The sequence below is a fragment of the Schistocerca gregaria genome, chromosome 4, assembly GCF_023897955.1.
Source record: "Schistocerca gregaria isolate iqSchGreg1 chromosome 4, iqSchGreg1.2, whole genome shotgun sequence".
NCBI lineage: Eukaryota > Metazoa > Arthropoda > Insecta > Orthoptera > Acrididae > Schistocerca > Schistocerca gregaria.
The window spans coordinates 229,408,988-229,436,709 of record NC_064923.1 but is presented as its reverse complement, the minus strand read 5'-3'; the positions used below and the strand labels follow the sequence as shown (position 1 = coordinate 229,436,709).

Sequence of the window (27,722 nt, the reverse complement as noted above, 5' to 3'; positions counted from 1 at the left end):
ATTGCTCCCTCCTACGTATATCTCGCGAAGAGACCATGAAGATAAAATCAGAGATTATAGCCCACACAGAAGCATACCGACAATCCTTCTTTCCAGGTACAATACGAGACTGGAATAGAAGGGAGAACCGATAGAGGTACTCAGGGTACCCTCCGCCACACACCGTCAGGTGGCTTGCGGAGTATGGATGTAGATGTAGAGTGATTGGTGGGTCACGTCGTCCATAAACGGCCCTTTTCAATCAATTCCAGGCATGTTCGATAGGGTTCATGATTAGAGAACACGCTGGTCACTTTAGTCCAGCCAATGTCATTCACAAGATGTGCACGATGGGGGGGGGGGGGGGGCGAATTGTCGTCCATGAAGACTAGTGCCTCGCCAATATGGTTGCACTATCGGTCGAAGGATGGCATTCACGTCTAGTGCAGCCGTTACGGCGCCTTCCGTGACCACCAGCGGCGTACGTCGGCCCCACATAATGCCATCCAAAAACAGCGGGGAATCTCCACCTTGCTGCACTAGCTAGACAATGTGTCTAAGGCGTTCTGCCTGACCGGGTTGCCTCCAAACACATCTCCGACGATTGTCTGGTTGAAGGCATATGCGATACTCATCCCTGAAGAGGACGTGGTGCCAATCCTGAGCGGCCCACTCGACATGTTGTTGGGCGAATCTGTACCGCGCTGCATGGTGTCGTGGTTGCAAAGATGGACCTCGCCATGGACGTCGGGAGTGAAGTTGCACCTATTGCGCACAGTTTGAGTCCTAACACGACGTCCTGTGGTTGCACAAAAAGCATTATTCAACATGGTGTCGTTGCTGTCCGGGTTTCTTCGAGCCATAATCCGTAGGTAGCCGTCATCCACTGCAGTGGTAACCCTTGGGCGGCCTGAGCGAAGCATGTATCTACAGTTCCTGTCTCTGTATCTCCTCCATGTCCGAACAACATCGCTTTGGTTCACTCCGAGGTGCCTGGACACTTCCCTTGTTGAGAGCCCTTTCTGGCACAAAGTAACAATGCGGACGCGATCGAACCGCGGTATTGAGTCTAGGGAAGGTTGAACCACAAACAAGAGTCCTTCCTGATAGAATGACTAGAACTGATCGGCTGTCGAAACCCCTCCGTCTAATAGGCGCTGTTCATGCATGGTTGTTTACATCTTTGGACGGGCTTTGTAACATCTTTCAACAGACAATGGGACTGTCTGTGTGATGAAAAATCCACAGTAGACGTCTACTTTCAGGAGTTCTGGGAACCGGGGTGAAGCAAAACTTTTTTTAATGTGTGTAGTTATTTAAATGCAGTCAGATTGCCACTGGGATCTCAGATGTGCTAATAATGACAACTAACGATATGTGAGGTTGAGGATGTAAGCTTTGGGAAGCTGTTTCGGGAGTATAGGAACGTTTCCACAGAAATTCCGAACCGTTTAGGGGTTGTAGCTACAGAAAACTAACAGATCTGTTTCTAGAGCTTCGAAGAACAAAGTAAAGGAGATCTCGTCAGTCGGTGACCTCAAGCCCGCCCGACCGACCGACCCCTCTCAATGAATGGTTTCACTGCAAAATTGTACTGAATGGAGAAAAGCCTGGAAGAAGCAGGAGAAGACAGATAGTAAAACATTCCTCCCGCGTCAATTCAGGACAAAACCTCGAGGTTTCGACGATTACCTCCAGCGTCCGTCAGGAGGAAAATAACGACTGTCAAAACTGCTGTTATGGTGGTCTCATATGGCCCGTAGACATCTTCCGATTGGTCGATAATTACGTAACACCGTCGCAGATGGTGTCGACGTCTGCGCTGGTGGCGCCACCGTTTCGGCCGTAGCATAAATATTGCTATGAGTATCTCTGATTCTTCTCTGCACGGGGAGCTCGCTTGTAGTCTTCAAGAGAGAAGTTTTAAATACACTGGCGCACAATGAAGTTTGTTCTCAAAGAAAAGGAAACTTACAAAATGCTGAAAACGTTAAAAAATCACGTGACGGGTCACCAGTTGCTTTCTTCCTTTCTATGGCGCTACACCCAGAAAAACAAGCTGAGTGGTAGGGAGAAGAAGTGTAAGATATATTTTTCGAGCTCCTAAAAATTTAAAGGAGATGCTACGCTCAGTTAAGGGCAGTCTCGGCCTCATGATCTCCGAGATTAACAACATTCCTTGTGAGTGCGAAAGCAATTACATAGGTCAGTCCATCCGCACCGTTTCCAAGCGCTGTGTAGAACAGCAATGGCATATTAAAAATCTAGGACTGGAGAAATCTGCATTTGCTAAGCACAGCATCATAAACGCAAAATATTATTGTCCCAGGCTTCTACATATTGGGATTGCGTAATTGAAGAGGCTGTGTAAACAAGAATGTGTGAGAGGAAGTAACCTTAGCGGTGCATGGAAGGGAGCCCTCAACGCAGAGGAGAGCAATGTTTACGCTGCGGCCGGAGCGATGGTGCCACCAGCGCAGACGTTGACAATCTGCGACGGCATTAGGTAATTATCGACCAATCAGAAGTCGCCTATGGGCCACACAAGGCCATCACAGCTGTTTTGACAGTCAGTTGCTCCTGACGAAGAGGATGGAGGTAATCGTCGAAAGCTCGAGGTTTTATCTTGAACTGACACGGCAAGTAGTCCGAGAATGTATTATACAACAGTGCCGTCGCGGAAGACTTCGTTCTCAAAAAGTAAAAAGTTTGGTGGATGACACTAGCCAAACGGTTATCGTATGGGGGTACTGGTGAAACGCTTGCGCCAGCCTCAGCAGATCCCAGGCGCTCTCCTTTGTTCTGGTCAGGGCCTGCCAGCGGCCTGTGAATCAGGGCGTCCAGCCGCTGTCACAGCGACAGCGTGTCACGGACCAGCGGCGGTACGGCCTCGGACGGACAAAGAGCAACAGAGAGCACACTGCACGCCAGACCACCACATTGTCCGCATCGCGTCCACCTAATGTGAAGAGCAGTCACGCGACGTGCACGAGGCAGGGACCATCACCTATCATTGCACTATACACGAAGTGTAAGAAACTGAAGAAATCTCAAGTAACCAGCACAGTAACAGCTCCGCCCTGATGTAGTGTTGGTTTTTAGACGTCAGCCTCTATGGCTATTTTAACTTACCTACATATATAGATACTCCGTAATCCACTGAAATGCATGACAGACAGTACTTACAACAAGAGATACCTAGCACTGACATCGACTTTTTGAGACTGTCTATATGGTGATTAGGTTAAGATCCTAGGTATCAAATGCTGCAGCCATTCACCCTGATGGGTCCTTTTTTGCGAGTAACTGACGAAAAAAATTCGGAATTGTGTGTGATACTCAATAAGCTTAAAAAGTTACGTTATAGTATCTGGTTGCGTGGTGTAATGGATAGAATAACAACTTTAATGCAGGAGGTAGTAGGGTCAAATCTCATCAGGAGCAGTAAGTTTTTTTTTTATTTTTAAATCTTTATCGGAATTATTTTTATTCAATTAGTTAATTTAAACGTAATTTTTAATACCATTCCTTTTAACCACCGTATGAATTTATTGATTTGTTTCATGTTTTCTTTGTATCACACTGTTTCCAATCGGAATTTTTGTAAATATGAATATAATTGTACTTAGCTAATTATTTCACAAATCCGATCTATCAGTTAAAAAAAACCAAGGCGGAAACAATCTATTTATATTTGTCCAACAGTGTGAAAAATGTTTTTGTTTCCAGGTGCGCAAAATTTTTTTGCACTATGTTCGTCAAACTTTAAAACATCACATATACCTATTGCACTATGGGAAAAATAACGCAGTTTAAAATTTACATGAAGGACGAAATTCAGGCAAAATGGGAAATAGATATTATTAACGGAAGAAAGTGGACGAGAAAGCAGGACGATAAAAAATAAATCTAAATAAATACAAAAAAATTGATTAAAAACACATGAATAAAGATTTCAAATGGAGGAAAAATGATACGAAAAAATGGGAGCAAATGAAGAAATCGATATGATTAAAATTATTTGCTAAGGGAATAGAATTAATCAATTAAATGAATACAAATGATGATCAAAGTTATGCCGATAAAGAATTCAAAATAAAATAAAAATTACTGCGCCTGACATGCTTCGAACTTACAACACACAACACGCGAGACTTATCCTATCCATTATACCACGCAACCAGGCTATATAACGGAAGTTTTTTTTTTAAGGCTGCTGAGTGTCACACAATTCCTAATTCTTTTCTCGGAAACAAGGGCCCACTGGGATGAATGGCTGCAGTGTGGTGCCTGGGATCTTAACTTACATTATCGTATTGATGGTTTCAAAAAGTCTATCGGGCCGCTGGAGACCTCTCCTTGTTGGTATGAAAACAGGGTTTGATTTCTTCCTATTCCAGTTGTATGTAGAGCGGGGGAAGAGCAAATGCTTAAATGCGTCTGTGCAAGTTGTAATTAGTCTAAACCTGTCCTCGCGGTCACAACGGGAGCGATACGAGAGGGATTAACACTATCTGTAGTTTTTGCACTTAATACTGGCTCTTGAAACTTCGTAAACAGGTTTCGGGATAACTAGTGTATTTTCATGAGTATGGCAATACAGGGTTTTCAAAATTTTTGTAACGTTCTCGCGTCAGACAAAAACAGACACCATGCGGAATCCACAGCTGTGATACATATCCTGTAAACTGATTGTTACGATGCAAGGAGGGGGGAGGGGAGGAGGGGAGGATAAGAAGAAAGGGAAAAAAATTATGATATCAGCTGCATCCGGACTTCATGCAAAATAAGCGGCGGCGATGAGTGAAAATGTGTGCTGAATCTGGCGCCGAACCCAGGTGGTGGTTGTTGGGATGTTTAAGGGGGACTAAACAGCTAAGGTCATCAGTCCCCCATCGAACCCAGGATCTCTGCTTACTAGGCAGTTCCGTTAATCACTGCTCCATCCGAACACAGTGTTAACTGCAAATGCGCCGACTACACCGGCACGCCCTTCAGCCGACTCTCACTCCCACGCCGCGCCACAACCTCTCCGCAGTCCCCGTCCATTTCCTCCCTGCTAGCTAATCTTAGATTTCCTCTGGAGGTCGAACATAAATGTGCATCAGCACTGCTGGTTATGGATTCATAGCACATCGAGGCGAATCAACGAATTGCATGGCATCTTAAGCGCGAAAACGCAACTGGTCCATTAGATACAATTAGTGTCGTTCTCATACCACAGATAACATCACACGAAACTGATCAGACCGTGGCTCTGGTCCAATCCTTATTACCATCTGATGTCCAATTTTTTTTATCGCTCTCTTGTTCGGTTTTAGGAAGCCAAACAAAGGACACGTTTGGCGACACCGTTCCTGGCGAGCCGCTTAAATCAGCCAACCATGCCGTTGGCGCGCGGAAACCTCAAGGTAATTTTGTAGGAAAAGGCGCAACGTATCGAATTTTCCTAATTATTTCTCAGCACAACCTACCCTGCTGTTTCTGACCACCGTTTACAATAAGAAGGGCTGTAAGAAAACTTACAAGTTTCTTTCAGTCACGCAAGAGCGTCACAAAAATACCGAAAAACTTGTGATGGCATACTCTCGAAGATACAATAGTTACCACGAAGCCTTATGGTTAATGTCCCATGTTTAGTGTCCCCTATTACCCCAATTTCGTATGAACTCCACATACTTAACAATATTCTAATACAGGACGCGAAAGTAATATGTAAGCAATTTTCTTTGTAGACTGGCTGCATTTTCCAAATATCCGACGTACAACTGAACATGTCTTATCATTCCACTCATATTCCCACCAGTTGTGATACCCAGGTATTTGTAAGAGTCGACTGGTTTCAACGGTGACTCACTGATACGAGTTACTAGTTTTTCGCGTTTTGCTAGTTGTACATATATGAACATTTGAAGCAAGTTCGCAATTGTTACACCACCCTGAAATCTTATTAGGATTTACTTGGGTATCTCAGCAGTTTTTTCCCCCCAGGATGTATTTCATTATAGATAACTACAGATCTGCAAGAAGACTGAGTAGTATTAATATTACCTGCCAGATCATTGATATGGAACATGATCATCAAGGGTCGCAACACACTTCCCTAGGATAGGCCTGAAGTTACTTTTGCTTCTGTCGATGACTCAGTCCAAGATAACATGCGTGCTCCCTAGCAAGAAACCGTCCAGTCACAATTCTGTTCGATAATCCATATAATCGGTGTGGTACTGGGTCAAATGATTTTCGGAAATCAAGAAATACTGCATTTACCTGACTGCACTGATCCATGGTTTTATGGATGTGCTGTTAGAAAAAAAAAAGTTCCGCATGATGAATTTTTTAAAAATATATGCTGGTTGGCATGTTTTGATTCGAGATACCTTATTATGTTTGAGCTCGGTATATCTCCTAGGATTCTACAACAGGTGGATGTCAATGACACAGAGCATTGATACTGTGGAGCATTTCTGCTATTCTTCTTGGAGACGTGTGTTGCTTAGGCTTTCTTCGAATCACTGAGCACACATACTTATTCACACGGACAAAGTGGAACTTAACACACTTGCATGTTATATATGAAATTTGATGGGGATTCCATTGGGTCCTGGAGCTGTCTTTAATTTTAGCGATTTCAGTTTTTTCACAGCGCAACTGACATTACTATCTCTGTCACCAACAACGGTACAAGCCACAAACAAGAAATCTAAACGGCATGCATCGCTGAGTGTTATCTTCAAATAATCCTTTTGACATTTTATCGAAAGATCCTCCACAAGGTTGGTGTGCAATAGGGCTATAATTTTCTATCAGTAGAGGGATGACGAAGATGAAGTCTGTCTTTCAGAGTGACCTATAGCAGTGGTTGTACACAACACGCGACTGGTACACAGTGAGATACTGAAGGTCAAATCTTCTGGACGACTGAGCCGCATCACATTACACTTCAAAACACTACATTTCGACCCCTCTGCTGGGATCAGTGGTTTGCTAGTGCCCTCGATTGGTCGAAAACTTTGTAAAATCTGCGCCAGAGTTATTTATGAAAGGATTCCTTAGTCGTGCTTGTTCCGAAGAACTGACATATTGAATAAAGTCTTCAGGTACTATTCCTTGGCATCGTCATATAATAGGCAGTGAAGGAGGGAGAGAAGTTACCCAAGTATTGTCGCTTTCCGATATATGTTGAATAACACGCGCACGGTTGTTGGGGGTTATTTCCTTCATGGCAAGAAGTCATCTGATGGGGATTCTTTTAAGACAAATTTTTAATTTATATCCATCCTTTTTTACATCTTATTTTTATAGCGTATGGCACCACTTTCAGGACAAACAACTCACGATTTCGGAATCTTCAATGCAATTGGCATGAAAGAGGGGCAGAGATATTCTAGCTTACCATTTACTCTTTATACATCCTTGTGAGACTATTACAGAATGTAAGAGAGGATTGGTATCAAAATCCGTTAGTTGTGTTGCAAAAATTATACGATGTACAGCTTCCTTTTATGTCACAAGTGCTTACGCACCAACTGTCTTTGTACATCTGAGTGTGCTGTTATCTGCTATGTAGGTTAGGCTTAAAGCATAAACTATTTAAGAAAAACAATTTTTTCTTTATGAAGTTATTTCAAAGACTTTTTATGTTCAAGCCTCGCAACGGTCGTTCTTTTTAATTTTATGTGCCACTGGACTTATGTGATCAACAATCAACGTAGCTTTTACCCATGGTGATGCCCTGTATGCTCCCTCGCTCTCACGGCCGAGACAAAATTGATCCCAGGGACTGCCCGATAAATAGCACCGTTGATGTAATTGCGTCACACTATCGGAGCACGTATCATAAAATCTCAGTATCTGATACCACACTATTTATCTGAGGGCATTTGATGAACAGCTGTCTGTTCTTATCTGTGGTTCATGTTGCTGGCATATTTTCTGTTTTCGACACGGGCTGCTTCATTACTTGGCTATCTGCTAGCCTGTACGGTAGGGTACAAACAAGTTGAGAGACTTAACAGACGCTTATGTAGGTTAATCTCTAGAATGAGTAATCTAACGCACAACGTGCATTTTGCTTCTATTTTATTCTTGCTAAAAAAAATCCGAGTTTTCCGAGAGAATTGTCGCAAGCATCCGCAACAGAACCTTATCTTTTTTGCAACAAACCGACGTAACGTGAATGATCAAGAACCAACTGTTTCGAGTTTCTAAGAATGGTCATTGTTCCGAAAGGAAGACTCGTTAGAATTTGACGTCCTATTGACATCTAGATCAGATGGTTAATACCACGTGCAGCATCTACTACAATTTTAATGACAGTGTAAGCAACTTTTGATCCCTAATTTATCGCTGACGATCCAAAGCAAACACTTTACGTATTACATCACTGATGCGAGTCTAACGCCCAAGAGAACGAGTCGTCCTTTTATGGATATGTAACTATTTCGCATTCAGCATTTACTTCTCTGGCGTGATTCTTAGTAGCAGAAGGACGCAAAATTCTACTGCTCCCGTAACAGCACATTTTAAGTTGCAAATATAAACATTTTGTGCTACAGTATTGACCAAGAAACAAATCTTTCATGTATCATAGTGACTCTTGAGAAGATTGATTAAACAGGTAAATTTGAATGCGTCGAACCTTCATAAACAGTAGAATACATTTATTCCCTTACGTTCAACTGTTGTACACAAAAGATATTTCTACAATGTGACGTACACCGAAAGCACAATGTTAAGCTACTGTGAGACTAAGTAATTTTTATATTCTTCTTTTCCTAGTTTTTTGTTGTTGCATTCAAAAATTTTTATTTCTGGTTACTTGTTTTGGACTACACTTCCACTCTGAAACCATAGCCTTCGTTGCAAACGTTAATAAACATTTCCACCAGTGTACACACATGCAATAGCCATACCTGGACTGTATGTATAGAAGGGAACGATTGTTTCTAATAACTTCACTAAGACCAAAAGTGACAGCCCTGCTACTACGGACAGTTGGAGGGAGCTGTCATTTTGATCTTCTACAAGTATTAATTTTCTATACATTTATGAGAAAACGAGTTCTGGCATTGCATGTGTGAGCAATAGTGGAAATGTACGTTATCGTTTACAACGAAGGCTACGATTTGAGAACAGACAACGTAGTCTGAAGTTATTCACCACAAACATTTTTGAATGGAACTATGATAGAAACTGGAAAAAATAAAATTTAGCAGCGTAAGTTACTGCGCTTAGCACAGAATACATGGATTGTTACTAATTAAAGATCCTCCGAATACACGGTTAGAGATTAGCTTTTACATCACCAATATTTATTCATTGAAAATCTCTACTAATATACTTACTGAACTACATTTTGCGGAGACGGTGCATACGTCAATGAAATCGCCGCAGAGGAATTTTACTGAATTTTTTCCTTAGTTACATCGTCTCCGAAGTAATAAAGTATTCCCGAACAAACTCATACCGCCAGTAGTGTCCCATTCACCAAGCCACCTGATAACTCGTTCTTGACAACACGAAATACAAGGAACACGTGTAATACAGAGGGATCCAATACATACCTATTAGGCATTCCTTGCCAATGTAAAGTTTAATTTTTAAACCTTCCGTCAATGTACTATCACAACCAAATTCGTACGCTTCAGCTACTCTGAAACATTTTAAATTTTGCAGAGAATGAGCACCACTAAATTCCTTTGGTTTAGAAACTTCATCTTTTTGGAACGAATTCACACAAATTTATTATAGTTTATTACTTCATGTACTGTGGATCTCATTTTATGAGCACTGTTTTATTAAATAAGGCCTTCATTTGTTCACAGAGTACTACAGAAGAAACAGTTTTTGTCTATCGTAATCCACATACAACATTTCATATTAGCTAACCGTTGGGATAAACAATCGTCGGCTGCTTCTAGGTATGCGTCGGCAGTTTTGCTTTCCGGCCGGTGTACATTTTACGCTATGCACACGTGATCGGATTCGTTTGCTGGCGTACGCTCCTATAAACGTGTATGACTGACAAGCCATAACACTTGAGCGGCTTCCGCACTGCAAAAGTAAGATCAATTTTATTTGCTCTCATTCTGCCGAAGAAGCTTTAAAATTCTCCTTTAGCCTGGAACTGCCTGGTTATTCTTACAAAGAGTAGAGAAGAATGGCTTCAGCAGACGAGGTGGCCTTCTTTACTGGAAATATCTGCCAATTCTATGTGATAACACATCTGCCGTGAAAACTTAACCTGGTGATTACTGAATCGTTACCGTCTATCAAATATTTTTTGAAACAAACAGCATGCATTTTCCCACTTAACGATGAGAAGTAGTTAGACGATCTGTACTGCACTAATAAAAGTAGCTGTTTATATGAAACTGACATAAAACCATTAATGATTCAACGCACTTGTGTCAGCTAATGTTAGACCAAGGACAAAACATGGCCTCAACTACACGTTTCGGACAGAAGCACCAGTGAAACGTATAAAAAAACACCCGAGAATATATTTCTATTCTCTTTACGGCGTCACAGTTAACAAGATCGACGGACATAATAGTAAAAATTATTAAGTAAATCAACTGGCTCACCTAGAAAGCAGCAACGAGTCACTTCCTTTTCCTAAAATTAAATTCGACACAGAACAGCCTGCTTATGCGGAAACATTTGTGCGGCCTTTAACACACATTAGCATGGTTACCTTGTCTTGTTGAGCCTGAATACGACCAACATCTCTTCGTTTCATTGGTTGTGTTCTTCCGTTTCTCTGCTGCACACCTGACACACACCATATTCGAAGAGGCACTACTAACGTCCGCCACCGAAGGAGATAAATAGCAACTTATTGGAAAGATGCTGTAATGCCTCGTCTGGCAAACAGCGCCATTGAAAACCCATTATCCGAACCGTCAATTAACAGAGAGAAAAATAGTTGCCTCGAAGTTAACAAGTAGCTACCAGACATCGAAATGATTCCACTACACGTTAAGCCTCTCGCCACAAGGCAATAGGAGAAATGATCCTGACTGCCTCCGAGCACGGCGAAGCATGCACTTTCTAAGTAAATATGTAGTGTGAATTGGGGTAGGCTCACAGCGATCATCCGCGTGCAACACTTGAAAAATATAAACTTATGTGCAGAAAGCTATGTAGACCAACGTGTTAATCCATACTAACAATCATTAACAAGTAAAAATAATAACTTTGCTGTAAAATATAAATTTGTCCTCAATGCCAAGGTTGCCCACAAAATCGCTTATCTCCTACTGCAGATTGTAGGCCTTGGCCTATATCCTTCATCACACCTATAGTTCGTCGTGGGCACCAAATCTGGATGCAACCTTTTTTCACACTAAAAAGGCATTACAAGAGGCGAGAAACTTAACAGAAATAATCCTAGGGCTGACCAAGGATTTAACTCTACATTCGAATTTTTAGCTTGACCCACACAACTGGGTAGGATGATGAAAATGCACCAGTAAAAAAAAAAGCGATAAAAAGGGAGGGGGAGGGAGAAATTCCCCACAGGCTCTGCCCGAGCAGTCGTTCAACCTTACAATCTGATAGTACTATCTCTTGTGAGATCAGCACTATTTCTCGTCGAACAACAGAAAGACATCAGGTCTTTTCCTCTTTGTATGATTTATTGCCCATCAAAAAAGTAACTGCTGTTAAGACTATTTCCTGTGAAGGTGCTATGGACACATGCAGCGATTTTCTCACTCTTTTCGTAAGATACATGATATTTCCTCTAAACGGCTATCAATGTCTTTCACGAGCGGTTTCCGCATTACAGCAATTGCCTGACTGTCAGGGTTTACTCCCTTAGCTGAATGATGTCAGTTTTAAGGCGCTGAAGTACGAAAAACATTAGGAAAATTCAACAGACACAATAATACAATTTCTATTAAACATTCGAGGAAAGACGTCAAAAATTAAAATGTATACCATCTTGAGACATGCGTATTTTTATGGAAGTGAGATATTAACATTTAGACAGACAAGAGATGCATTCGAACTCCGGGGATGTGGTTTCCAATACTATGGCGGCGACTCCGACGGAAAATTACAAACGATAATAACCGAACAGGATTGAAAAACGAAGACCTGGGTTGGAGAAGAAAGTTGGGCATGAGAGAGGGGGACGGAGGGGGGGGGGGGGGGTGACAATGGCTCTGACAGCTACAAATAATGCGTTCTGACTTGATATTGTGGAAAGCTGATTTTTTACCAGCTCCACGAAAGAACTTTACCTGCACCCGGCAAGAGCTAGTGAAGTTACATTTGCTTAATGATGGGACTTCGCTCCATCTTGTGTGGAAGGAAAGAGAGAACAGTACACGTAATGCGCGGAGATCAGGCTACACCATCACTATGATAGCCACACGTATGTTGTCCCTGAATTTTTCATCCAGGTAGCATTCCAGCAGAATTTAAATTTGAAACAAACATAGACGTTAGTAATTATCTATAAAAATATAGTTTTAATTTGAACGCCAACAAGACTGCAGTTTGCAAATATTTGTGCGTATCTCCGAATTTCCAGCGACAACAAACTCAGTAGTAGCTATACAGAACGAAGAATACCGCATGGGAAATATGGACTGGGAAGGTGTAGAGAATTTCCAATTTTGAAGTTCAGTACCGCTCGGGTCACGAAGTGATAGCGGGATTACCACGTTGACTGCCACGACGTCGCTGCAGGAATTTGAAAAGTTACCAGTTAAAACCAACCCGGGTATTTTAGTTCTGAATGACCGGTATTTTTCGGTTTTTGTTCGTTATAAAATGTTTATTTCATTCTATACTAATAACCGACTAAAAAAACGGCGTATCAATTTGATACAGCAACAGTGCTCAAGTTATTGGCTTTTTAGTAAAACTTACGTTTATTTATAAATTATCCATTGCTTTAAAATATTTGATTATTACAGAAAAAGGAACAGGCGATCACCACTATTTTTATAACAACGCTCACAGTTAGAAACAAGCAACAATCAGGTGACTAAGATATGCCTATAAATTTGACGACGTGCAATAAATTTGGGATAACAGAACTCTTTAATCTTGAGGTTGCCTCATGCAAAAGCGACGATGCACGCTAAGTCATCAGCTTGAGACTTTACTCTCGCTGTCGACGCGCCCGTCTCCCTCACTTTCGCAATCTCTGTTGGAGACAAACCGATTTCTGGCGCACAGTCAACCACATATCGATCGCGACCTTACTTCTTCACCTTCATGAGAAGTTTTCAATAACTGTTGACAGTATGTTTATTACTTGAAGTAATAGTAATTAAAAAAAACACAATGGATTACTTCAGGAACGGGTTATTTCGGGGCGCTTGTAACATTCAGGGTGAGCTGATGACGAACGGAACTGGTGTAATAGAAAACCGGTTGTGTCAGCGATAACAGCCATCCCTAGGCCGCCGGCGCCACAGCAGCGCCTTCTACTGTGACCGACGGAGGACCTTTGGCAATCAACTTGTTGGGGCAAACATGGTACTGTTGCTCCGATGTGGTGCGGTGTGCTGACGCAGAGCAGTCAGTAGACGCTAGACGGCTGCCGCCCCGGGCGTTCATCGCAGCGTCCGCTGGGGTGAACGGTCGGCCGACGGGCCGCCTGCGGCCGGTCCATTTGCATAACGCCGTGCCAGTGGCCGGCAGCTAGTGACGCACTACTGCGTTCGTTTGCGCGTACAGTAGGCCGAGATACGGCCACAGCTGACCAACTACTCGTTGACGTGTGCTGCATCATAGTCGCATCGGTGTTTCTAGTGAGGGTAAGGTAATTTAAACGACATTACGTAGTCCGAGGCTCAACAAGGGATGGTATCAAGCAAGTGGGCACACTTCCCAAAGAAAATATAGGTTACGTATTTTCAGGGTGGCTTCTCACACTCAATTTCCCTGCGAATTTCAGGTGTGTGGTGGAGTTATGTAACCGTCATAAGCATTAGTTTAACCGCAGTTTTTTTAAAAATCGATAATTTATGTGGAAAAATAATTATGTAACGAATACACTGAGATATAAAGTATTTCAAAATTTGTTATTTATAAAACTCAATAATATTCAATTCCAATGCTAGGTAAAGACGCAGAATTCCCTGAGATTTTATGAAATTCCTGACATTCCTTGCGGTTTCCCTGATATTTCCAGGTAAAATGTAATTCCCTGAGAATGCCAGGTTTTCCAGAAGAATCGCACCCTGATTTTGAGCCTGTACTTTTAGGAAGGGATGGAGGGGAACACTTTGCTAAATTAATATAATACAGATACTACCAGTAAAAAAAGTGAAGTTATGAAATTTTTTTTCATGTCTGCAGTTCTGGTGCACTTTGAAATGCCCGTGCAATAGTACCGTAGCACGCCGTTGGAGATGCCATAACAAAATGGTGCGCCCACTGGTGAAGATGACCTGCACTTCTTTTTCGCTACTCCAATGGTGTGCTAGGGTACCGTAGCGTAGGGATTTCAGTGTGTATCAGTACTGTAGACATGTAACTGCAAACAAAAACTGATTTACGTAGCAATTTTTTGCGATGATTTCATTAAAACAGGCAATCCCCTGTTGATGTACAACAATCAAATACGAAGTAATAAACTACGTTTAATTTCAGAAAAAAGAAAGAATACAGGTGTTACACCTGGCGAGTAGGGGAAGTGGAGTAACACTGGGCAGTGGAATGAAACCGGGTACCTTGTTTCTGACCTCACTGTTATGCAACCTGGTGCAGAGATATAAAATTACACTCGACTAATCAAGAATAAAGAGCGTCCATGTTGGCGTATTTTTGCTGTTCATCTCACCGTGTGTCAAGTATGTTTAACAATATCAACTATTATTTGTTTCTAAGCTGCGATTGTTTCATCATCATTACACATAATAACGCCATTTAGTCCGGAACAGTAAATGATTAGTAGTATTTGAACACTAGCAAACAGGGATTTTGTCCAACAAGAGGGTGCTTTTGTTTCGTTTTTATAAGCTCTGCTCTCGGGACAAGACACGGTACGTTTCATGGGGTCAATATCGCCCAGTGCCCGGCCAGTCCTGCGCCAATGATTCTACAGATGAACATGAAAACAATTCGAACGTCAATTGGTTGTCTTATGACGACGTATATATAAACTCTGAATGAGAAGGTAGAATTCAATGCGGAAAATATCCTTGCTGGGGCCATAAAAGTTGCAGTGGAGCAGATGATGGGCACTTACTTTACGTGTGAATTTTGGAAATAATATTGCAAATTAAATAACACTTCAATGAACAGTTCTGCTTCTTCCCATTGCAAATCTTGTTTTGCTATAGTTCCACAAAGTTAATGTGTGTACCCGCTCTACCCCACTAGTGCGGCAAGACCGGACGATTTGGCTTTCTTCCTACGAAAGAAATTCTCATTAAAAAAGTACTGAAGCTATGAGTTTCCAGGATTAATATATTGGATCCAATTAAACAGTGATTATTTTCATTAAATCTGATAATTTGTAAGTTAAATAGCTTAGCCCCAAAGGGCTTTTGAGTTCATGCTACCCGGTCTTACCCTACTCCCCCAGACATACATACGTACTTTCAACAGTAAGATTCTTCTCTGTCTCGTTCATATCTGCACTAAGTTTTGCTTTGATTTGGCAATGATATATAGCGTCAACAACCTGGTGGTTGATTTGAATACCACATTGCTTTATGTGGCTTCACGTCAGACGGTGAGTCACCCAGGTCTGTAAATACCGTAGCGGTTTATCTTCAAGTATTTTGTGCTTATATTTCTGCTCCCTCGACAGGACAATCAGTTTTCCACACGGAAAAGTCACGTATCAGCGTTGGTTTGCTTTACTCTGTTCTGCACCCCCTCCACTCATTGAAGGTGCCACGATGCACGTAACACGACACACCATTCGTGCGCACTTTGAGCTCATGCTGGGGACAGTAAACGTACGTCGTCCATTCAAGGAATGCGGCGCACTTCCCTTACACCTTTATGATTTATCTTCAGCAAATTAACTTATCTTTACGAGTAAGCAAGCCTGTGAAATAAGATATGCAGTGTTTCCCGCAGTGTCACGCTCCGAGTAAGTTCACAAAGTGTACACAGCGGAGACGTTGCAGGAATGAATTCTTCCGCGGAAACCAATGCAAAGTACAGCGGAGCAGAGGTAAGACGCAGTTAAGACTCAGACTTGTGCTCACGTGTTACGATGACACACGCAGCCCAATTATACACAGAGCTGCATGCGTCATCAGGAAATATTCTGAGGTCAATTAAACATGGATTTATCTGAACTGCGACTTATACTTTCCATTCACACCACCACTATACTTAAAACTTCTAATCGTACAGACACATTCACTCTATTGCTACATTTCCTCGACCTCTCTATGCATTTTGGTTCAAATAGATAGTAAGTTTAGGTAGTTGGCCGATGGGGACCTCCGTGCACTTAAGTAACGGGCTACCGTCAGTCGAACTAGTGAAATTACGTCGCCGCAGAGCGAAAGGGAGTCTTTAGCGCTCTGACGACACCGTGTTAATTTGGGACAGCAGTAGCTCTGAGAACAATCTCTGTTAGACAAGGATGGCATGGGAAATCATCCATGGCCTTTCAGGGGAACCACTCACGCCGTCGCCACAACATTTATAGGCAATTAATGGACCAACAGAAGTACCGACGGTCAGACGGCGAACTAAATCCGTTCCTGCGAATACGAGTCCAATGTCGTAAGACAATCTAGATCTTCCTTCATCCGTTGTTTGTTCCTTTTTTTTGCCACATTCTCGACAACGTCTCTCCGATTATTCGTTTTCGGCAGTTACATGAAAGAAAATTTCTATCACAACGAGCTATCTACTGCTGTATCAGCAGCTGATGAAATCTGTTGCTATCTTTCACATAAAAATGAGTAAATATATCAGCGCCACCTAGATGGCGCAGTGCTGCGGATGACTACTATCATTTACGGACGACAGTTGAAGCTTGGGGAAGTTTATTGTTTAATTTGTACAGTTTGTTGCCATTACGCAATCAAACGCAATAGTTCGCCATCTCATTCGATATCTAAAATCAGTTTTTACTCATGGGGAAACCAAAGAAGACAGTATAATGCCAAACAGGCAAAATCTGTTACTCAGCACGTTTTATTTCTGGTGATAATCATATGCATTTGTGGTATGTTTGTGATACTGAGACACGTACACTATGATTAGGCTTCCAAAAATTCGGGCATGACTTACACAGAAACTGCTTTAAACTGACATCAAAGTACGGGTAAAGATAAAGTATATCTATCCAAAATCTGTAAAGTTTATTCATAGCAGTGCTTTACGAAGATGAATTCCTATTGGAGTAAGTCATTGACTGTAACTTGTAACGGGATCGGCAGTTTAAAGAGCAACTCTCTCTTTTTCTTTACAAATCGTTGTTAGAGGTGAACAAGCAGTAAGTGATAAAATAACCTTCTGACCAACTAAGGACTGATTTCCGAAAATTTGTATCTGTTTGCATTTTAGTCTGGCACTCCTTTGGCCATTGAGCCACATGGCAACTATCACAAAGTTTAGTTATCAATAGTGGAAAATACACAGTAGTGTCTTCCGCGTGCCGTCTCAGCAAGCTTTCCAAATGTAACTTTCAACTCTCCACTGAGACTGGCTTCTTTATATACTTATAAATGACACACGCTTACTGGAATTCTGATTTAGCCTTTGCAAGTAACTTCGCGTAATCTTAATAAGGTAAAAAACGCGAGCTTTTTTCCTCAAAATAATGTACAGGTACTACATGTAAAGTAAGAGGCAATCCTGTAACTGCAAAAGCCTTGACAACAATCACATCAGTTTCTACGAAAATACAAGTGTTAAAGCAACGTCAAATTTCACGAAAAATATCAAGGACCATTACACTTCTTTTGTCTAATGAAGACGTCCGAAGATAGTACAAAATTCGTATGTCACGACTTTTCTGCACTAAGAAAATGAGAACGAAAACGAATTACTCCGCTTTTGAATAAGAAAAGTGGTGCATGATCAAGAGGAATGTTCCTTGAATGGACTCAAAAGGACCGACACCGCAACGGCGGAGGATTATTGCTACTCATTCATATCTACACTTAAGATCTTCGCCGAGTCCGCACTTCTCCTAGATCATTTTATCACTCAATCCGATCTTCTGAAGATATTAGGCTAGAAAACGAGGCGTGGTCTCTCAGTTGTCTAACAGGCGACTACTCTCTAAGAGAACAGTAAATGAACCACTATTTGATCTTTATTTTTCCCAGAAGAAGAATTATTTGATCTTTTACTGCGTCTGCGAATCGTAAACACTGCAGTCTACGTCACTAACAGTGTTTCGCCTGTGATGCTGTATGCTTACGGTACCGTACCTCAAACTGATTAAGAGTATTGCATACCGTGGATCACATGTAATGCCAAATGTCGCTGATTCTGCACGCATCTTATTTAAAACACGTAACACGGCATTCCCGGAGACTCCGTGATTAAAGGGGCTTCACTCGAGTGTAACTGACACCTGCTTGGGTTTTAACTAATTCGCACTAAAAAAATTATCTAGTGTGTTTTCAGTTCAACATTTATAGAAGTTTTAAAATATCACGATAGAAATATTTATTCTTGTCCTGGTGACAAATCGTTCACTAAAAGTAAATCGCCCTCTTAGTTTCCAGGACACGACATGCCCTGGAAGATTGTTACGCAATGATCTTTCGTACGGCCACTGTGGCGGAGCGGTTCTAGGCGCTTCAGTCTGGAACCGCGCGACCCCTACGGTCGCAGGTTCGAATCCTGCCTCGGGCATGGATGTGCCTGATGTCCTTAGGTTAGTTAGGTTTAAGTAGTTATAAGTTCTAGGGGGACTGATGACCTCAGATGTTAAGTATCATAGTGCTCAGAGCCATCTGAACCATTTTGATCTTTTGAAAATGTTATCTAATGACGCTATTTAAAGCATCCTTGTGAACAAACTAAATTTAAGAAGAAAGAAGGAAAGAAACACGACACGTGATTGGATGCTCATTCTTTAACAGCCGCTATTCTATTAACACGCTTCTTATCTCTGACATTTGGCATCGCCTACAGTCGTTACCGATTTTATTAAATGACAGCTCCAGTCATTCAAAAATCAGTTCAGACGACCGGTTTCAACCTTGTATAGTATCTGATATAATTCAACTACGCGTTTTAATAGACAAAGCTTTGTCACCAGGCTGTTTATACTCAGTTTACGGCCATCATTAAATAAAATAATGTAAACACTCTACTGAAGGTCTTCGTCTTACTTTAAAATCTTCCACTTCACAATCCGCAACTGCGCAGCAAAGCGTGTCCCCTTCTTCATCTGTGGATATGGGTACCAACATTGTTCAGTTGTCTCTTCTCCTTGATATTTTTTTATACCCATAGCTGAAGAGGAAGACGACACGGCCTACTGCGTGGTAACTGAAGTGGACGTTTTATGTAAGAAGAGGTTAGTCCACGTCGTGTTTTATTTAATGAACGTCACAAAGTGTGTCAGCAACCTGATGAGAGAACTCTACCAAGGAAAATCGCCAAACAGGCATAGGTTTTGGGAAGCTATTTTATTTAGACAAACAGTTTCGGCATTCCAATGCCATCTTCAGGCCTCTATGCAAGGCATGTATAGACAGTCAGATATATCGATAGTTGCGTAAATGGAGCCATCAGTAGCTAAACAAGTTGTGGTCAAGTTTTCGAAGTAAATGCTCTTAAAACGAATTCACGGAACGAAGATACTGATGGCTCCATTTATGCATTTATCGATGTATCTGTCTATAGATACCGTAAATAGGGACCTGGACATGGCTTTACTGAGATGCCGAAACTGTTTGTGCAAACAAACCAACTTTTCAAAACACACGGCTGTTTGGCGATTTTAATTGGTAGATATTTGACGGCTGCTGTCCCTTAACAATGGACCAACAAAGATTGATGAGAGCATTGAACTGTATCAAGCATCGTATTAAAGTGGTCTCTCCGTCCGAACAGGCCTCTGAAGGTCCAACGGTACCGACCGACCGCCAGGCAGACTGGATGCGGATATGGAGAGGCATGAAGCCAGCACACCGCTCTCTCGGTCGCTGTCAGTATTCGTGACCACAGGCGCCACTTATTAGTGAAGTAGCTCCTCGATTGGCTTCACAGGGGCCGAGTGTAACACGCTTCCCAACAACGCTCGGCAGACACCGATAGTCACCCATCCAAGTGCTACCCAAGCCCGACAGCTGTGAACTCAGATGACCTGACGGGAACCGATGTTACCATTCTGGAAACGCCGTTGGCTATTAAAGTGGATTGATGCATATAATTGTTACTGTTTCAAGTATAACAACCGTTATGTTAAATAGGTGTTTTTACGCAAGTGGAAATGGCATTTGCTAGAATCTTTAAGAATTTCTGCAGTTTATGAAAAAGAGCTTTGAATCTAATGAGAAAAACCACCGGCAGCATTACCGGGATTCTGCTGCTAGTCTGCTACCGCAGCCGTGTGAGAACGCAGGACGTGCAGCGGTTCCCGCCAGTTCAGCTGTTCCTGCGGGCAGGGCGTAAGCCGTAAGGCGACCCGCCGGGCCGCCACTTCCGTCCCGGGAACGCCCGCTATGACTAAGTGGCGCTTTATCTCGCTAGGCGGACGCTGCCCGCCTGGCCGGCGCTGCCGGCAAGGAGCCGAGTTTCCAAGGAGAAAGGAACCACCGTCGCTAGCGAAAATTAACCATTTTGTAGCATAGGAGCTCCCATTTGTCGACAATTGAAGAGAGATTTTCACGTACGTCACAGCGTTGCAGCGATGTATCTGTACCAAACTACTGGTACAGGAAACAGCCTACCAGTCTCTTTTACTGAAACACGTATTAATATTGGGTATTTCAAAAATATTTATCCGATTTCATGTGATTGGTAGGACATCTTTTACAAGTTCTCCCAATGTGCTCAGTGGAATCTGCACCAAGAAAAGGTCGAGGAAAGGTCCGCTAATTCGCCTGTTCCAATTGCGCAACTTTCCTGACAGAATATCTGAGGGCCCTTAAGTGGTGTACTGATGAAATGGATTGGAGATGCTCGACAAAGGGCAGTTACGACAATTTTATTTTTTTTAATCAGAGCTGATCCTAGTTTATTTTATTTTTTGTTCGATGCACATATTTTTTTTAAAAATATGACTGGATCGTCAGAAACTAGAATGAAAAAGAAAACCTAATTACAAACACGGAAATGAAAAATCTTACCTCCTGTACTTGACAGGTCATACTTCAAAATAAATGGCAAGTAAAATATGGTCCACACCCATGGATGAACATGTAAGAAACTAAAAGGTTATATATATGTAACATAAGCTGTCTTACCACTCCTAATGCTACATGGGCGTGTCCTCTACGTGTGACTTAAAAAACCATGAAAGCACTTCTCTTTGTAATTCTCTATATTATTTCCATTACTGCGAAGTGGAAGATACATGGCCATTTTAAACAGGATAGTAAGTCGGATGTACCTTAAAAGGATATACTGCAAACCATAAATAATAAGTTTAAGGTGACAATGCAGAACGATTTCTCAACCTAGCACATAGGATAAGAATCAAATTCAGGATTTAAACGTTGAAACAGCTACAACCAGAGCTACAGGTAAATACGAGAGGGTAAATCAAAGAACGTTATGTTGACCATTAGTAGCGCTCTTTTTCTGGCAGCAGGATAGGTAATCTATATGGCGACGGCTCGCACAGGCCGACAACACCATTATGGGCGTAAGGAGAGTTTCCTGTGGGCAAGTCAAGTCACAGGTAGGCGGCGACGTTGTGAGCACATAGTTTCCAGGAATACCGGGTGCAAATTTCAAAATTTTTGGACGGGCGCAAATTTCATTATGAGAAGTTTACATATTCCCCTTCTATATGAAGAATGACAGAAACTTGGGGTAGATTTTAGCCCATACATCTAAACTGCCCATTTATCTCCGCACCTGTTGTAACTTGCCGTTGCATACTGTTGCAATAAAGGTCTACCTCGCTCCAGTTTGCTTGCCCCTTCATTACCCAATATACGAAGAGTCGAGGTGGTGGCCACTGTCCGTTTCAACATGATGGTTCGCCACCGCATTGGAACCTGCACGAAGCAGCATTTGTTAACACGTAGGTGCCTCAACGATGGATCGGCTGCCATTGGGATTACGGATAACCCATTCTACCAGTGCCCTCCTAGGACGCCTGGTATCACACTATGTTATTTTTGAGAGCATTCGTGGAAGACCCTGGTCTGTGTGTCTTCCCTTCGAACGACTTCAGATGAACTGCAATGTCGTATAGCAACAGCAGGGAATGATGTTAACTCCAGGTATGCTCGCGAAAGTATGGGACGAGCCTGATTATCGTTAGGATATTTGTCGTGTATCCGGTGGCTGGCACATTGTACATTTCTGGAAGATAAGTGAGCTGCTGCAAGTAATAGTAGGGGTACCGCTAGGTTTCATGTACATGCATGTACGAGGGGCGCTCAGTAAGCAGTGCAACATTTTTTGCGTCCAATTTAGGCTGAAAACATGCGAAATTTGTTGTGGGACACCGTGGATATTCCAGCTTCAGCCCCTAAGGTTCTATGAAGGGAGATGCGTTCCACGCAGATAGGTGTCATCAGTTTCTTTTGGTGAAAACCGGAGCATCGCAGTTATTCACAGGCGCTTGCAGAATGTCTACGGAGACCAGGCACTGAATAAAAACACGGTGAGTCGTTGGGCGAAGCGTCTGTCATCATTGCAACAAGGTTGCGCAAATCCGACGTTCCCGCGTTCCGACTGGCAGCACACGGCTGTGACTCGTGTAATGTTGGAACGTGCGGACACACTCAATCGAGGTGATCGACGAATCACAAACACCTCACTGCTCAACTCAGCGTCTCTTGGTAGTGCACACACACTCGTCTACTAGTTGTGATACTGTAAGATGTGTGCCCACTACGTTCTTCACGGCCTAGCGTAACACAACGAACGATCATCTGTGCTGAGTTGCTTGCCTGTTACGAGACATAGTGAAAATTTCCTGTCGAAATCGTCACAGGTGACGAAACATGGGTTCATCATTTGGAACCGGAAACAAAACAGCAATCCATGGAATGGCGCCACATCACCTCCCCCCAGCGGAGTATGTTCGAAACCGCACCCTCAGCCGGTGAATTCATATCGTTCTTCTAGGATAATGAAGGGGTTATTCTGTTTGAGGTCCTCCGTTATGGTGCAACGACCAACTCTGAGGTGTATTGTGCTACCATCAGGAATTTGAAGAAACCATTTTGGCGTGTTCTTCGCCACAAAAATGCAAACTAACTTCATCTCCATGACAATGCAAGCCCTCTTACAAGTCTGTGCACCCGAGAGCAGCTCACAAAATGTCACTGGACAGTTCTTCCTCAACCGCCCTATAGCCCGGATTTCGTAGCTTCCGACTTCCATCTGCTTGGTCCAATGGAGGATGCACTCCGCGGGAAGGAGTACATGGATGCTGTGGAGGTTGCTGATGCAGCAAGCCGCTGCCTCGGACGTCAACAAGCAGAGTGGTATCATGAGGACATACAGATCCTCCCAGTAACGTGGCGTAAGGCCGTCGCACTGAACGGAGATTATGTTCGAAAGTAGGCCAAAAGTGGGGAATAATATAGTTTATTGGAATCCTGAATTAAAGCTGATTGCTTGAACACAAACAAACAAACTAGGCAGGAAAAGCAGACAAGGGAGGTACAGTATCCGAGGAAAGGAAATATACCTAAACAACAGTAATGTTTATTCAGCAAGAGATTTTGCTCCTTCTCGTGTAACGCAGAAGAGGCGAAACTGCAGTTCACATAAGCAACAGTAACACGAATGGAAAATGGTCCAGCGAAGGGAACCATAAGACAAACTTCTACGGGACTACTGTATACACCACTCCAAGTATGCAAGCACACTAGCCCATTTCTGACATGAAGCCCACCATAAATTGTCAATTGAATGACACGGATGGCAAAAAATAAATCCTTTTTTCACCACCCTTGAAGAAAGCCTTTGCGCAGAAGCAAAAGGTTAAGGAGATGTGATTTTGATAATCGCTGGATACAGTGTGAAAAAGGTTATCAGATATGGCAGGACGACTGCACGGATTGAGAAGGTGTGTAACATCTTTGTGAGCACTGTCTGATTTCATGTGCAAACTCTTGCCAGACTGAATTCGCAGTCTAATGCGCCTGTGCGGGTAAGAGGATGTAGTTAACGCTTTCTGCTCTCGCTCTTTTAGTGCGTCGAAAGAGTAAACGTGCATTATTTGTATGTGGGAGCTTCAGCAACAGCATAGTTATATTGCAATACGAGATTAAGAAAATATCCATATTGTTTTCCTCAACTGCGTATTCTAACTCGCAACTTCCATGTGATTTAAAAAATCTTTGTGTGTTTTGAAAAATCATTGAAATTGTTATCTGTAACACCAAATTTCTTCGTCACTCAGTCAACTACAGGTGAATTTACGAATGGAAATGTCTGTGACTGCGCACTGATTTAATTGTGTCGTACGTTGCATTCCCGTCACAATCCTGTCGAGGTCAGCAGATACACTGCACGCTTTAAGTAGTCAGCGTCGCGTAAGGATTCACGCTGGGAATTACGGACGTGATCTGCAAGAACAATGTTAGTCTTCAGAGAGCGCTAATGGAAGCAAGCAGACGTGTGACGCACGAATAGTGACAGCGAAACAACTCGATTACACAGTAAGGTGATTATATACTGTCTAAAAAAGTTACAAATATAATTTGGAGCCAGATTTTCGCAAGACTCCTCATGGTAACGACTATGTCTGTTTACTGTAAGAGTGTGTGTGTGTGTGTGTGTGTGTTCAAAGATCTCATGTGCTGTATATTTGCTGCTACACGATGGATTAATTTACTTTTCCCCTAAAATGAACCACCAACTGTTAAAGTTTTTGCCCTTCAATATGAAGGGAGGATTTGTCAGTGAAGCAGTTTTCGATTTTATATATTATAAATCGCTTAAATCGCGTAAAAAGGCATTTAAATAAGAGGCACTGTTGACAAGTTTGCAATACTGTAACTTTCCAATTTATAACAACTTCTTGATAACAGAAACTAGCTGTGATGAGGTGCGTTGGGCTAGGTTTAGGTCATAACTCTTCCTGTCAAGGAAGGCCCCAGGGAAAGGGTACAGGTCATGATTTAAACCACTTCGTGTGTTCCAGTGTAGACTCAAATCTTGTCCCATTAGTCAATCAATACAACAGAATTCAAACTATAGCGTCATCGGCCTCATCCAACCTAAGAATATCAATCCATTTTAATATTCTTCTGCGAGGAATGAGATGGGTAACCAAATCGACTCTTTATGTGTTCGTATGGTATGAAGTGAGTAGATGGAGGGAATGATAAAACCTGTTACAAAACTGAAGTACCATAGGGTAAGAGGAAATACGTCAACACGAAACCGCCGGGCGCTCTCCGCATCCAGTGAATGCAAGGATAGGACGTAAAGAATTCCTTTTTCACTAGTGTTCTGCCAACCCGTAATATTGTCTCGCTTTCGTTAGCGAATGAGTAAACACAGTAGTTCGACTGCAAGTTATCTTAGAGGAATAGAAAAGCACTACGCATTCAGCTCTGAGACCAAATAACATTAAAAAGTGACTTACAAAGAGTTTACGGACCTTATGACTCCGGTTCAAAAATGAGTATTACTTGTAGTTAACAATCCCACATCGTGTGAAGGATTCTGTACATCAACCTTGATCGCTACAACCATTTATTCTGCGTGGTGTGGTTCGAATCCATATTGCTTTCAACACTGACAAAGTCCGTGCGCCTAAGAGTTCCTTCACATCTTACACCTGTCCAAATAGTATTTACTTCCTCATGCGGTCTCTATGCTGGATTAACTAGAGCTGTTTATCCAACCAATTTGTTATTGGATTGAAATGGTGGAATGACCACTGACGTGTAAGTAAAAGTACGCGATATTTATCGGGCGTTATGGTGTATAGCAGAAACTGAAACCTGTGATGTCTTTTTGTTCTTTGTCCAGTGGTGTCTTTTAGTTCTTTGTCCAGTGGTGCAACCCGCGCTCAAACGTCGCATCCTTCCGACGAACTCTCAACGGAATATAGATTTCAACAGCCCATACGTTAAGGCCACTGGAGGTACGCATATTACTGCGACTTCTTTTTCTCGGAAATTAGTGGCTGTCGCATGAGAAGCCGCTGACCTATTCAGGGCAGGTCCCTCTACAACATATTTGAGACTCGTCAAAATCCGTGATTAACAGGTCTGCCGTTTTCCTTGCGAGCACACTGGGTGGACGTGAAAAGGCGGGCTGCATTGAACAAGTAAGAAGTCCGATGAAAAAAGGCTTTCCCATATGCGCTCTGTCATCATACACTCCTGGAAATTGAAATAAGAACACCGTGAATTCCTTGTCCCAGGAAGGGGACACTTTATTGACACATTCCTGGGGTCAGATACATCACATGGTCACACTGACAGAACCACAGGCACATAGACACAGGCAACAGAGCATGCACAATGTCGGCACTAGTACAGTGTATATCCACCTTTCGCAGCAATGCAGGCTGCTATTCTCCCATGGAGACGATCGTAGAGATGCTGGATGTAGTCCTGTGGAACGGCTTGCCATGCCATTTCCACCTGGCGCCTCAGTTGGACCAGCGTTCGTGCTGGACGTGCAGACCGCGTGAGACGACGCTTCATCCAGTCCCAAACATGCTCAATGGGGGATAGATCCGGAGATCTTGCTGGCCAGGGTAGTTGACTTACACCTTCTAGAGCACGTTGAGTGGCACGGGATACATGCGGACGTGCAGTGTCCTGTTGGAACAGGAAGTTCCCTTGCTGGTCTAGGAATGGTAGAACGATGGGTTCGATGACGGTTTGGATGTACCGTGCACTATTCAGTGTCCCCTCGACCATCACCAGAGGTGTACGGCCAGTGTAGGAGATCGCTCCCCACACCATGATGCCCTGTGTGCCTCGGTCGTATGCAGTCCTGATTGTGGAGCTCACCTGCACGGCGCCAAACACGCATACGACCATCATTGGCACCAAGGCAGAAGCGACTCTCATCGCTGAAGACGACACGTCTCCATTCGTCCCTCCATTCACGCCTGTCGCGACACCACTGGAGGCTGGCTGCACGATGTTGGGGCGTGAGCGGAAGACGGCCTAACGGTGTGCGGGACCGTAGCCCAGCTTCATGGAGACGGTTGCGAATGGTCCTCGCCGATACCCCACGAGCAACAGTGTCCCTAATTTGCTGGGAAGTGGCGGTGCGGTCCCCTACGGCACTGCGTAGGATCCTACGGTCTTGGCGTGCATCCGTACGTCGCTGCGGTCCGGTCCCAGGTCGACGGGCACGTGCACCTTCCGCCGACCACTGGCGAAAACATCGATGTACTGTGGAGACCTCACGCCCCACGTGTTGAGCAATTCGGCGGTACGTCCACCCGGCCTCCCGCATGCCCACTATACGCCCTCGCTCAAAGTCCGTCAACTGCACATACGGTTCACGTCCACGCTGTCGCGGCATGCTACCAGTGTTAAAGACTCCGATGGAGCTCCGTATGCCACGGCAAACTGGCTGACACTGACGGCAGCGGTGCACAAATGCTGCGCAGCTAGCGCCATTCGACGGCCAACACCGCGGTTCCTGGTGTGTCCGCTGTGGCGTGCGTG

The 27,722-nt window shown here is 43.1% G+C and overlaps 1 protein-coding gene across 5 annotated transcripts in view; it reads right to left on the bottom strand.

Annotated features, from left to right (window-relative positions):
• Window positions 1–27,722, bottom strand: part of LOC126365831 (protein pellino) — a 399,652-nt gene that overhangs the window by 249,968 nt on the left and 121,962 nt on the right. Inside the window, exon 1 of one of the 5 annotated variants that reach the window (XM_050008460.1) lies at window positions 10,679–10,778. The exons of the other annotated variants lie outside the window; for them this stretch is intronic. Within the exon in view, the coding sequence (XP_049864417.1) occupies window positions 10,679–10,710 (32 nt within the window). The 5' untranslated portion in view covers window positions 10,711–10,778. Of the gene's footprint in view, window positions 1–10,678; window positions 10,779–27,722 lie in introns of those variants that run through there. 5 annotated transcript variants of the gene reach the window in all.